The sequence below is a fragment of the Panicum virgatum genome, chromosome 5N, assembly GCF_016808335.1.
Source record: "Panicum virgatum strain AP13 chromosome 5N, P.virgatum_v5, whole genome shotgun sequence".
In the NCBI taxonomy this organism is placed as follows: domain Eukaryota; kingdom Viridiplantae; phylum Streptophyta; class Magnoliopsida; order Poales; family Poaceae; genus Panicum; species Panicum virgatum.
Genome location: NC_053149.1, coordinates 20,260,186 through 20,273,495, shown reverse-complemented (window position 1 = coordinate 20,273,495; position 13,310 = coordinate 20,260,186). Strand labels below are relative to the sequence as shown.

The following is a 13,310-nucleotide window of genomic DNA, read 5'->3' as shown; positions in this document are numbered from 1 at the left end:
GGTGGTGCATGTTCCTGATGCTTTGAACGGAGAACACAACAAACTTTTCCCTTTCGGGCATTGGCATCATCTGCCGGTCGATACATGGACGACGAACCTGCTGGCTGCTGTCAGTGTGGTATGTAAGCTAGGTTAGCTCCGGAAGACGACTAAGGACTTGTTTAGATGGAACGCAAAAAAATTTTGTGATGGAATTTTGCTGATTTGAAGTACTAAATGAAATCTCTTTACAAAACTTTTTGCACAGATGGGTTGTAAATCGCGAGACGAATCTAATGATGCTAATTAATTCATGATTAATTAATAATTAGCGGATGGTTACTGTAGCATCACTGTCGCAAATCATGGATTAAGTAGGCTCATTAGATTCGTCTCGCGATTTACAGCCCATCCATGCAAAAAGTTTTGTAAATAGACTTCATTTAGTACTCCATGCATGTGTCTAAATATTCGATATGACATTTTTTTCTGTGTTTAAGGGGTTTACACGTCAGAATTGAACAGGGCCTAAACTAATTCAGGACGGCAATGCAGCGTGCTGTACTTGAACGGAACGCTTCTTCACCCACCGGAGCATCTGATCCTCTGTGACATTCTACCCTGTGATTCTGTTTGTGTACATTGCAAGCAAACCTCGCATGATCAATACGTATAAAGTACAATTGAGTGGTTACCATAGCAGCTTGTATTCCCTTCGTTCAAAATTGTAAATCGTTTTGATAAATCTATATATAAATTTTGCTATATATATAAAAAAATTTCACTATGAATCTAAAAGTTATATATATATCTAGGTACATTGCAAAAGTTATGGAAAAACCACAACGATGTATAATTTACAGCACAGGAATGAGGATTAACTAACTATTTAATTAGTGACATTTTAGATAATTGGAAGCTTGCCTACCTAATTTTCAAGAACGTATATTATGTGTATTTTACTATGAAAAAGGGTGTGTTTATGAAACATATTAGACAGATAAAACACAAAACAGCAGCACAACATATGAGTAACAACGAGTAAAAATTAATAAGAAGCTGAATGTGTATTTTTTTTTTATGCCTCAACTCTTCAATACAAGCTGTAGTATCTGAACTCACGCACTAACTCACACCACTACACGCACATACTCACACACTCACGCCCTAGTGCGCAAGCTAGACCTACCCCTATACGAAGAGACTGCACGTGACTGAGAGGTATCCGAAGTAAACCAAGTTTCGAACGTGACGGTCAGTCACCCTGACCTTCGAACGTGACGGGCACGTAACCCTGACCATTGTGGTACATCCACGTGTGAGGCAACAGCTGCAGAACCTGCAGCGGGAGAAATTGGGGAAAATCCCGGTGAGACACCAGGCGAGCCCGAGGCTGAACCCTGGTGGGCAGGAAGCCACCCACCGGCTCCTGCCACCCGCGCTACGCGCGGTTCTCAGCTGAATGTGTATCTAAGACTTCAACGTGACAGCCACAGAAGATCCGCACTCATCTACCGGGCCACCTGTGCATCGACACAGGCCCAGGGACTAAAAATTAGATCACGGCCTGCAATCCGGAGAAAGGGAGGGATCACCATCCAACCTGCTCCGTTCGATCATGGGTCAAAACCAGAGCAAACTGTCATTATTCCAAGCGGAATCTCCACGCACGCGCACGCACCCATATAATACGCGCGGCGCCACGGCCACGGCCACTGCCATTCCAGCTCGCTCCGTCCCTCTCTCGCGCCATGGTCGTGCCGTCGGCGGCGAGCCAGGAGATGGCGCCGGAGTCGCTCCCGCTCGGCATTATCCCGACGGTGGACATGTCGGCGCCGTCCGGGCGCGGCGAGCTGGAGCGCCGGCTGGTGCGCGCGTGCGCGGAGCGCGGCTTCTTCAAGGCCGTCAACCACGGCGTGCCGGCGCGCGCGGCCGCGCGGCTGGACGCCGCGGCGTCGGCGTTCTTCGCGCGCCCCGAGCAGGCGAAGCAGGCGGCCGGCCCGCCGGACCCCCTGGGGTACGGCAGCCGGAACATCGGCACCAAAGGCGACGTCGGCGAGCTGGAGTACCTGATCCTGCACGCGGATCCCGCCGCGGTGGCGCGCAAGGCCAGGGTCATCGACGCCGAGGATCCGTCGCGGTTCAGGTAGATAATTACTTGCAGCTATGTGCATGCATGATGCGTGCATCGCTCCTCGACATCTTCTTGCTCCTGTTAACCTCTATATTTGCATGGTATTATTGCTTGTTTCATCAACTGATGCATGCTGCCTTCATTTAATTTGGTCGTCTCTTCTCGTTGCAAATTTGCATCAATATCTCTTGCATACGTTGATAAACTTATTCATGAAAAATCCATTTGTGTATGGTAACAATGCACGTCTGTTATTATTAGCAGAGTTTTCATGTGATTTGATCTAGCAAGTGGATAAACCTGATGCGACGTCCACTTGGTGGGCAAGCGGAAAGTGTTGGGGGTATGGGGTTTAGAAGCTTGTGATTGTAGGCTCACTGGAACAGTATTGTGCTTCTGATGAATGTGACCAGCAGTAGAATTTCATTGAGTTTTGCCGAGCTCAGCTAGCTTAACCAATGGAACAAAATTAAACAGTTGACACAAGAATATGCTACCGAATTACAGAAGGATTTTAACTGAATCTCTAATCAAGCGGCGTCAACGTAGAGGGCCAATTTTTCATATGGCATGCACATAGGTTTCGATCAAACCCTATTGGAAACAAAACATGTTTGCAAGTTTTTTTAAAAAAAACAACAAAATATCACCCATGTAAAGGTGGAGACGTTCAACTATATAAGTTTCAAAACCAAATTCAACTTAATTTGCACTGCTAGAAAACTCGGCATTAGTACCGGGGCGGGAACCTCTGTTTAGCACCGGACGCCCTATCAGTTGTCCAGTACTAAATAAGACGCCATTTAGTACCGGTAACACGGACCGGTACTAAATGGTTTGCACCCCAAAAATAAAGGGAAAAATTGAGGAACACTCAGGAGGCCTGTCCGCACACGCGGCGCAAGCCACAAGTCACGTAAATTTTTCACGCGTAAATTTGTGTGCGCGGTCAGGAGGATTCGAGCGCATGACCTCCAGCCTCACGTATAGGTTCCCTACCATCTTACCTACACATCGGAGGACCATTTAATACAGGGCTAAGACATCGGCCGGTACTAAATGGCATCCTTTAGTACCTATCAGTGTCATTTGCCATTACTAAACGGACGCTGGTAAGTTCGGACGTCCAAAAAGTGATGCACGTTTGTTCGTTAGCCGGTGGACTGTCTGCCCCACAGGCCAGACCGTCCGCCAGTAAAGATGTTCGGACATCCAAAACATCTACAGGTAAGTCCCAACGCGGATGGTCCGCCCCCACAGGTCACATCATCTGTCGGTCAAGATGTTCGGATATCCGAAACGTCTGCATGTAATTCCCATCGGTGGATGGTCCGGTCTGTTAAAATTGAACGGTTCGAACATTTAGTACCGGGCCAAGACACTGGCCAGTACTAAATATCACCCTTTAGTACCGATCGGTGTCATTGGCCGGTACTAAATGGCTGCACCATTTTAGTACCGGGCCAAAACACCAACCGGTACTAAAAGGTGACTTTTAGTACCAGCGGGTGTTACGCCCCGGTACTAAAATGGCTCTGGCAGCTTTCAAATTTGGACTCGGTACTAAAATGGCTTCATGCCAACTTTAGTACCGGACCAAATTATTACCGGTACTAATGTGCAGCAAAGAATGATGGTTAACTTTCTTGTAGTGTTGTTAGATGTGAAATTGGCAAAGAACAAAGAAAAAGGAAAAAACAGTGAGTTTACTACATTTAATTTTTGTCTTATCGTTGCTCTACGTAATTTTGAGGTTTATTCAATTTTGTATATCACTAGCATAGTGTACATGCGTTGCTACGGGTTATGTAATAGAGCTACGTAATACCATCAACTTTGTGTTCATTCACTTCATGTACGGATCGTGCTGTGATTGTGCGAGACATTGATTGTCCGTGTTTTGATTGGGATTCCGATTGATTTGTCCGGTTTGTGATTAGGATTCGGATTGATTTGTCTGGATTCCGATTAGGATTCCGATAGACGGACCAAGGAAACATTGTTTGCTTTAGAAATAGTAGAGATTGACAAAGTACATTTTTTTCATGGAATTTGGCCTTCAAGTTTTATACACCACAACATCCTCTAAATATATGAGATGTGCAAGTATTATTCAAAACTTATTATGAACATGTATTTTGATGGGGTTTTTTCACAATTCCTCCAAATGGACAGTTTTCACAAAAAAAATGCATACCTTAATCCCGGATATGAAGGTTTTTTTAGCCTTGTATGCAAAATAAAATCCTAGGACGCTTGTTTGCATGCATTAAGACCACACGTCCACAATATGATGGTTACCTTACAAAATACAAGCGAATATTACATGTACAGCGCTAAGCCTAGCAGTTGGTCACTAAGTTTTTTTTTCAAGCAAGTCAGTAATAAGAAATATTACATGAAGATTATTAGAAATCCCCACCGCCCACCAACGGTGGAACATTTTTTTATTGTGGAACACATTGTTTCTCCACATCATAATTCAGAACATGAGATAAAAAGCTATCCACAATTCAATAACTATCCAAACCATCAATTGAGGAGAAGTGAGATCAAGGAAGGTTAAGGAGAGTCCCATAAGCAGATCAGGGGAATCATGTTCATCTAGGTAGGAGAAAACAATGTTTCATAAGTAAACAAGTGTTCCGTGAGTGTAAAAAATGTTCCATGATTGTTATCATGTACCTTGGTGAACAGGGAAAAATCCCATAAATAGAAAAAGGTACAAAGATGGCACATTCTCATAGGAATAATAGTTAAAACAAAGAATGGTACATAGGAATCTCCACGAGTGCACCTGCCATCCTTGCATTTTACATCAGATCCACCAGAATCGGGTAGGACGAATAGATGCAAAACAAAGCGGAAAGGTCATTCCGAGCACGCACCATGCCATAAGGAGCCAAACCGTACGAGCCGCGTCTTGGGTGGCCATTGGCATGTGGGAAGGGCTGCCTGCTCATCTACAGAGACGATAAGATGAAATGATCCAGGGGGCCGTACCACCAATGGGGTCTTTCACCGTGCAGCCTTATTTAGCCGCGGCCCCAACGGGTGCTGAAGAAAGCGTGACAGATCATTTCAATCGCTTCCCCGTTGGAAATTCAGTACCAACTCTAAGTTTACTCACCGGAGCGGAACTGTCTTGAGTCATAGAGGTCGTCCGACCCGATAAAATTTGCAAAATCCAGTGTACAATACTGTTCACCACTGTATTGACAACATTGTGCTAGTGGAGCCGACCGAGTGACTTGATTGGCTGGCTTCGCCCCTGCTTACTCAGGACTCAGGAGTGTTCTTGCATGAGCAAGCATGCTCCTGAGTTTAGCATCACACCTGAAAGAGCATTTGTTGACAGGACTGAAACAACCCAATTCCGCGGCTGTTACCTCACCTTCTCAGGATTAGTACAACTAATTGACTGTCCTAAAAAACCCGAAATTGGGGGAATTTGTGCCCTCGGTGATATATTCTGTCCTCCTTGTTCTGGTTGGTTTGCAGCCTTTTTCAGTCGCTGCGGTTTCATTCATCAATCAATCTTTTCCCTGTCTGCCTTTTGCCTCAGCAGTCACAGTTGGCACCCATTTTACCCCAAAAGAGGCAAGGCTCCTTGTCCTATTCTGCTCTTGCCCAAAAATGTCATGGTAAATATGTTCTCTGTCAAAATTTGTAAGAACTCGAATCGCTCTGTATTGTTGTACCTGAAATCTCCGATCGGTTACCTACATTATTGTTTCTTTTCTTTCTATTTCTTTTTGCATCGTCACAGACAGGTACGTACTGCTTTTGAGTGAAACCTCTGCTATCTTTTCTTCTGAATTTAGCATGAATTCGCCAGACGTTTGTGGCGATTTCAGTCTCGAACTCTGCGTCTCTGCAGGGTAGCAGTGAACGAGTACGTGGACGCGGTGCGGCGGCTCACGTGCCGGGTCCTGGACCTGCTCGGCGAGGGCCTGGGCCTCAGGGACCCGACGTCCTTGAGCCGGCTCATCTCGGCCGTCGACAGCGACTCCCTCCTACGGATCAACCACTACCCTACATCCGCCGACGCCCTGCCGGGCCCTGGTGACCGGAGCTGCACGGCGGAGGATGCCAAGTCCGGCAACAGTAACGGCGGCGCGAATGGCACCATCGGCTTCGGCGAGCACACCGACCCGCAGATCATCAGCGTCCTCCGTGCCAACGACGTCGACGGCCTGCAGGTGCTCCTGCCAGACGGCCGCGGCGGCGGCGGCGGCGAATGGGTCCAGGTGCCCGCTGACCCCGCCGCGTTCTTCATCAACGTCGGTGATCTCCTTCAGGTCAGTCCTAGGCGTAGCGCATTTCTCCAGTTCTTGTTGCTACCCTTCTGACAAAGTTTTAGCTGAACGCCTGAACCTTGTGTTCTCTTGGTGCCATTCTTTGGTGACGTGCAGGCTCTGACGAACGGGCGGCTGGTGAGCATCCGGCACAGGGTGATTGCCAGCACCAGCAGGCCGCGGCTGTCCACCATCTACTTCGCCGCGCCGCCGCTGCATGCGCGGATCTCCGCGCTCCCGGAGACGGTCGCCGCCGGCACTCCCCGGCGGTACAGACCCTTCACCTGGTCGGAGTACAAGAAGGCCATGTACGCGCACGGCCGGCTCAGCCACAACCGCCTTGACCATTTCCTCGCCTCCGGTGACGACGATGACGACAGATGACGAACACAACTGAACGTACAGCGTGAGAGCTCGATCAGTGATCTGAGCAACATACAGCAAGTGAGACTACACTACAAGGATCTGGACTCACCGTCTTGTCTAGAGACCAGAGCGTTGTGCAACAAATCTTCTCGTACAGTGAGATGTACTGCACGTGCCGTTTATTAATTTGTGATGGAGGTCAGGCTTGTATAGATGCTTATTATATGTAGGCATATTTGTGGTACTATGATAATTCATATAAATTTGTATTATTTTAGACACTGCTACAGAAAATATTTTTAGGAGCGCGTAAATAGTATTTGTAAGGGGCGAGTGCGGTACCCGCTTCTACTTTTTGTAGCTACAAATAGCTATTTGAGGGATTGGGTAACATATCCGCCATGTATTTTCAGGATCCTAGAAATGCTATTTTCGGGGGCAGATCATGGTGTGATCTGCTTTGCAAATCAAATTCTAAAAAAATGAAAAATTAAAATAAAAAAGAATATTCCAATCAATCGGCTACCGACACATCTCTTTACTAGAGGTACAATTCTTTTAATAAATCGGAGTTCGAACCACTTACCTCAAGCCTTACGCATGCTCTACTCTCTACCACACCATACATTCAATTCTGATTCTATGAGATATGTTATTCTTTTATATTAACTCTAAAATTAAATTTCTAGAGACGGGTCATACCCTTACCTGCCCCTAGAAATACCTTTTTAGGGGCACGTTACATCCCGGCCTGCCCCTAAAAAGTTTTTCTATTTTATTCTAAATATAGAACAAAAATATGCCAAGCATATTTCATTATATGGAGGTTAAGATTGTGGAAATCCTAAAGTATGACTTGAGTTGTATGAAATACTAGTGCGGGGAGTCGATGAGTTTATGGAGAATGTACATCAAACTCTAAGCATAATGTTATGAATCTTCTATAATGATAACAAATTATTTAAAGTATGATGCCATGCCAATTTATGGAAAATTTGGACCTCTTTTATATAATTGCAATATCGATATCCCACAATACTTCTGTATTTTAAAAATTACAAATTATAATAGTCTTTTAGAATATTAAATGACTTTAAATAAAAATATCAACTACAAAATTTTAGGTGTCGTCAATCTATACAATTTTGATATAAAAATTGACTTCATCCAAGATCATAAAAAAAGTTATGAATTTAATTGCGTAGGATCATTTGTAGGAGGTCATGCCATCACCGTTCTTGAAAATCATTTTTAGTGGCGGGTGATGCAATCACCGCTCCTAAAAATACATTTCCAGAAGCGGGCTAGATGCTACAGTAACCTCGCACCTCTAGAAAAAAGAGGCCTTCTAACAAATTATTTTTGTACTAGTGAGAAGATGGAAATTTTGAGAAGATACTACAAGTAAACCCACTGACATCAGTTGGTCACAAATTAGCTTGTAAATACAAATACAACTCCCACAAAAGTATTTATCCTCTACATATATCGTGTCGCATATACTCACTACTACAAAAACTTAACAGAGGCGGGCAAAACCAATCAACAAAGACGATTTTTGCAACCGCCTCAGAGCTAAGGTCACACAAAATGACCTATTTTCCAAAGCGGTTGCAATAACTGCATCTGTTAATGAATTAAATATAAATAAAAAAAGAAAACCCCCGATGAGCCTGGCAAAGCCCATCTGGGCCCGCCAAAGCCCATCCAGGCCCGCCAAAGCCCATCTGGGGCACCAGCCGCCGATTGCGTGCCTGTTCGCCGGCCGCGTGCAGCTGCCGCTCGGGGCCGCTGAAAGGCCCTTGTTTGGTTTTGGTAATTGAGTGACAACTTAGGTGGACTAATAAGTGTTTATGTCGAGATACACAGGAGATTAGTCCACACAAAGACACTAGTATGAGCGACATGTGCCATGGAGGAGAAATGGCTAAGGCTTGATACTATGCTCATATAGTGTGATGGAGGAACTCATTGCATATGAGACATGACATAGAGTAATGTGACCAAAGTGGAGAAGATCAAGACAAGGCTTGGCTTGATGGACCGGTTGCAATGGAGAAGGACAAGTCAAGGCTTTGAAGCGAGGGACCGCGAGGCGGTGAAGCTTGGGCAAGATTTGGCGCCGATGGACCGAGGCAACGGTGAAGAGCGAGCAAGGTCAAGATCGATGGACCAAAGAGGTCATGTGATGATATGGAGTGGATCATATCATTCAAGAAATATCAAGCCAAGTGTTGACTCATGATGATGATCAAAAGGCTTGATGGAGTTTGGTGCTTGTGTGGCATCAATATTTGGGAAGATGAAATGGAATGCGCAAGGCAAAGGTATGACTTGTAGGGCCTTTCATTTCACCGGTCAAAGGTTGTGTAGAGAAGTGCATGACCGAATTTAGGATAGATGGACGTACTATCAAGAGGGGCAAACTTGTTTGCATATCAGTCATCTAGTGCCACTTGAGCGATCTAACATTCGATGTTGCTAGGATCGAGTGGCGTGGTGAGATCAAGTGAAAGTTCTTTGAAAATGATTGTGAAATGCTAACACACATGCACATGGTGTTGTTCACGTGGTGGTGTTGGCACTTTTGCAAAGGAGAAAGAGTTGGAGTTGATGTTTATCAACTTGGGGAAGCAAGAAAGGCTTTTCGGTGTTCTTCAGAGATTAGGTTGGCTCTTGGAGTGAAATACTGCTTTGATTCATTGTGTTTTGGATCAAATATTCAGTTGGGTTGTGTAGCCCTCTGAATAAGCTTTCCATAGAGTCCAAGATCACCAAATTTGGACATTGGAGCTAAAAGTTATGGCCGTTTTACCGAGGTACATTTCTGCTAGACATAGACCTGCGGACGGTCCGCTCCTTGGGGGCGGACGGTCAGCCGTTATCTCGGATGAGCTCGAACCGAACCATTTTTGGCTCTGTTGGTGGTCCAAAATGAACTGCGGACCGTCCGGTCTATGGGGGCAGACGATCCGCCTTTAAAAGCTGAAACGGGCGCAGAAACTTGTTAGTTCTGTCTTGGGTGTCCAAATTATACTGCGGACGGTCCGGCCCTTGGGGGCGGACGGTCCGCCTCCTACTGAAAATTATGGGACAAAAACACTGCGGTTTCTGTGTGTGCTCACTTTTTGAACGGCGGACGGTCCGCCCCTGGGGTGTGGACAATCCGCCGGTCACTTCCAGATTTAGTCAGAGATGTTTGCAAATCGGTTGGTTCGAAGTTTTGAACCGCGGACGGTCCGCCCCAAGGGTGCGGACAGTCCGCCCGGAGCTCTAACGGTCGACTCTGACACATAATCATTGCAGTTCTAGCCGTTGGTTTTGAATGGCGGACGGTCCGGTCTCTGTGAGGCGGATAGTCCGTGAAAACTCTGTTTTCATGGGATTTGAGTGTAACGGCTAGTTTGGGGCCTCCCTCTATAAATAGAGAGTGTGGCCGGCCATTTGAGGTTTCTGAGCACCTTGGGGACTTGGTGTCCATGTGTGAGAGTGCTTGAGAGCCCTCTACTCACTCTAACTTGATAGTAATCATCCGATCGAGTGAGAGAGCGATTCTAGTGCGATTGTTTTGAGAGATTGCATCGAGTGGCACTAGGTGATCGTGTTGCAAGCCGGTATGCTTGTTACTCTTGGAGGTTGCCACCTCCTAGACGGCTTGGTGGCAAGAGGCTTCGTTGAAGCCCGCAAGAAGATTATGCGGTGCTCCGGAGAAGAGATTGTGATGGGTATTGTGCTCACCCCGCGGGAGCCGCGAAGAGCAACTCTAGTTGAGCGAGACGTGAAGAGCAACAAGTGGTTCGGCCGGATCATGTGCTAGAGCTCGGTGTGAGCACTCCACGTGGGAGTGTGACTTGAGAGTCACCACTAGCAAGAGGATCGGCGGCAACCTTGGAGCTTGTCTCAACGGGGATTAGCTTGGTGGCAACTAAGTGAACCTCAGGATAAAAATTACCGTGTCAATTTTGTCTACTCTTCTCGGTGGTTTGCATTCTCCAAATCACAAGCCTTATATTTACATTTATCTATATCTTGTGCTTGTGTAGTTGCTCTCTAGTGTAACTAGTTAGCTTGTGTAGCTTAATTAGTTGCTCTTGCTTAGATTGTGTAGCTAAGCAAGTTGAGCTCTTGGATTTGGATTGAGTATCCTTGTCCTTGAGCATCTAGTGAACTTAGGTTTGGCTTTGTGCTTTTGCTTATTAGAATTGTGTAGGAGCTCCCCCGGTTTGTGAAGTACTAGTGCTTAGACTTGTGTGACTTGACATTAGAATTGTTAGGAGAGCTCTTGCTAGCTTGGCACTCCATTTGCTTTGTGTAGGATCTTTTTGGAGGTGCCTTAGAGTCATAGTTAGAGGGGTGAAGTCTTGGCTAAGCGAATAGTTTCAATTCCGCATAAGTTTCGGTTAGCCGGCGCAATTAGTTTTAGAAAGGACTATTCACCCCCCCTCTAGTCGCCCATCTCGACCCTACAGCCGCCTCTTCCGCCCCGGCCACAACCCCGGGGTCGCCGCGCGAACAAACTGCCCAGGGGACGACGGCGATGTGCTCCACGCCGACCGCCGCCCGTCTGCCGACCGCCCGCCGCCGCCTCTGCTCGGGGCCGCCGCACCGACCGCAGCCATGGGGACGACGTTCAGCACAGCTCACCCGCCGCACCGACCGACCGCCCCAGAGCCGTCGTCGCCCCGACCGCCGCCTGCGGCCGCCAGCCTCGGCCGCCGCCCCAAGCGCCGCTGCGCCATGCCATTGGAGTGACAGAGGGAGGAGAGGTGATGGGAGGAGAGGGGGAGGGTGCGGGTTGGGGCGCCGGGGAGAGACAGAGAGAGATAGTGAGGAAGAAAAAACCCTAGCCTAGTATATATACTTGGAGGCATCTACTGGTCCAGGTTGGGCTTTTCTAAGGACTTGGCTTTTTAACTGAGGCGGTTATTGTAACTCAACCACCTCTGTTAATGGGAGTATTAACAGAGACGGTCATCGTAACTGGACCGCCTCTTTTATTCATTTTTCTAAGGCGGTTTTATGAACCGCCTCCGCCTCTGTTAATGCTCCCATTAACAGAGGTGGTTATTTTCTGTGCCCATCTCAGAGCTAAAAAAATGTCGTTGTTAATCAATTTTTGTAGTAGTGACTCCTAAATTATTGCAAGGTCCTTCACATGAAAAGAAAAGATGTTCCTAGTTTTTGTTCTGATTTGTGTATTTTGCCATTTATATAAACATAAAGTGGCATTCTCTCTCTCTCTCTCTGTGTGTGTGTGTGTGATGTTGCAAATTTTTATGATATTTTTTCATGTTTCTCACATTACCTTTTGATGTTGCAGCTATATCATTTTCGTGTCATGAGATTTTGTAGTTATATCTCATTTTTGTGCTGTAGCTTTTGGATGTAGCACGATACATTTTTAATAAAATATATGTACTCTATTCAAACTTTTGGCTCTCTATTATACATGCCAAGGACTTGAACATGAAGAATATGAACCTTTTCTAGTATAAAGTGTCGTAAGCAGTTGACGTACACTTGATTCCATTCAGGTTTCATAGATTTTAGTCTTTGACCTTACTATTAAGGGGGGTCTTGAGTTAGTAGCATGACCTAGCATAGCTTGGTCTTGAAAACATGCACACCTGCTCAAACTCAATTCTAGACATCTAAAAGAAGTCAAGAAAACATTTGGAAGAACAAAATGTCAAAGAAGAAATCAACTCCAAGTCATTTGCTCAAGATCCAACACAAAACAGTTGACCGTTAAACCGATAACCTGAAAATATAATGGATTGGTGCATTGAAATATTTGAAGGACGATGAACACAACTGCACCACTTAAAGCAACACTACCCGTCGGTGCAATGGACAACTGTACTTCTGAGCCCCCTTGAAATTGGGGGGAATGTGCTTTAGCGCCGGTTTAACCGACGGCACAGGCGTTGGTGCATTGGTGTTGGTATTACTTTGGGAGCATGTTTGGGTTGCAGCAGTTTGGCTCAGCAAATTCTTATGACAACGGTTAAACCCATACACATCAGTTCAATGGACACTACTAGAAAAATGGCTTAATGCACCAATTGGAAGTGCCCTTTAGTACCCCAAAAGCCTTTGGTACTGGATAAAAATAACTGGTACCTAAGGTCTCCGAAATTCACGTAAAATATTCTTTGGCTGGGATTTGAACCCACGACCTCTAGCCTTGTGCGTTGCTCCTTTACCATCTCAGCTAAACAACAGTTCTGATTGAGAAAGAGATATTTTCCTTTTAAAGTAACATATGGATAAGCCTAAGGTACCGATTGGTTATACAAATCGGTACCTAAGCTCGTCTATTAGTACCGGTTGGTGGTACCACCCGGTACTAATGTAAAAGTTATCACCCGGTACCTAAGGCTCATTCATAGATTCCATCCACCCCCAAAAGTACCGGTACGAAGATGAACCGGTACCTATGCTACTGGTACTTTTGGGGTGGACATAAGGCTTGTTTTCTAAGTAGTGGGGGTTAAATGATGTTTGCAAAATCTCTCTATCAGAGGTTGTCG

The 13,310-nt window shown here is 45.9% G+C and overlaps 1 protein-coding gene across 1 annotated transcript; it reads left to right on the top strand.

The window, feature by feature from the left end:
* The first annotated feature begins 1,716 nt into the window (after positions 1 to 1,716).
* Positions 1,717 to 6,795, top strand: LOC120674646 (gibberellin 2-beta-dioxygenase 2-like). The gene is made up of 3 exons (XM_039955796.1): positions 1,717 to 2,125; positions 5,994 to 6,414; positions 6,529 to 6,795. The coding sequence occupies exons 1-3, from the start codon at positions 1,731 to 1,733 to the stop codon at positions 6,793 to 6,795; spliced, it is 1,083 nt and encodes a 360-aa protein (XP_039811730.1). The 5' UTR covers positions 1,717 to 1,730.
* The last annotated feature ends 6,515 nt before the right edge of the window (positions 6,796 to 13,310 follow it).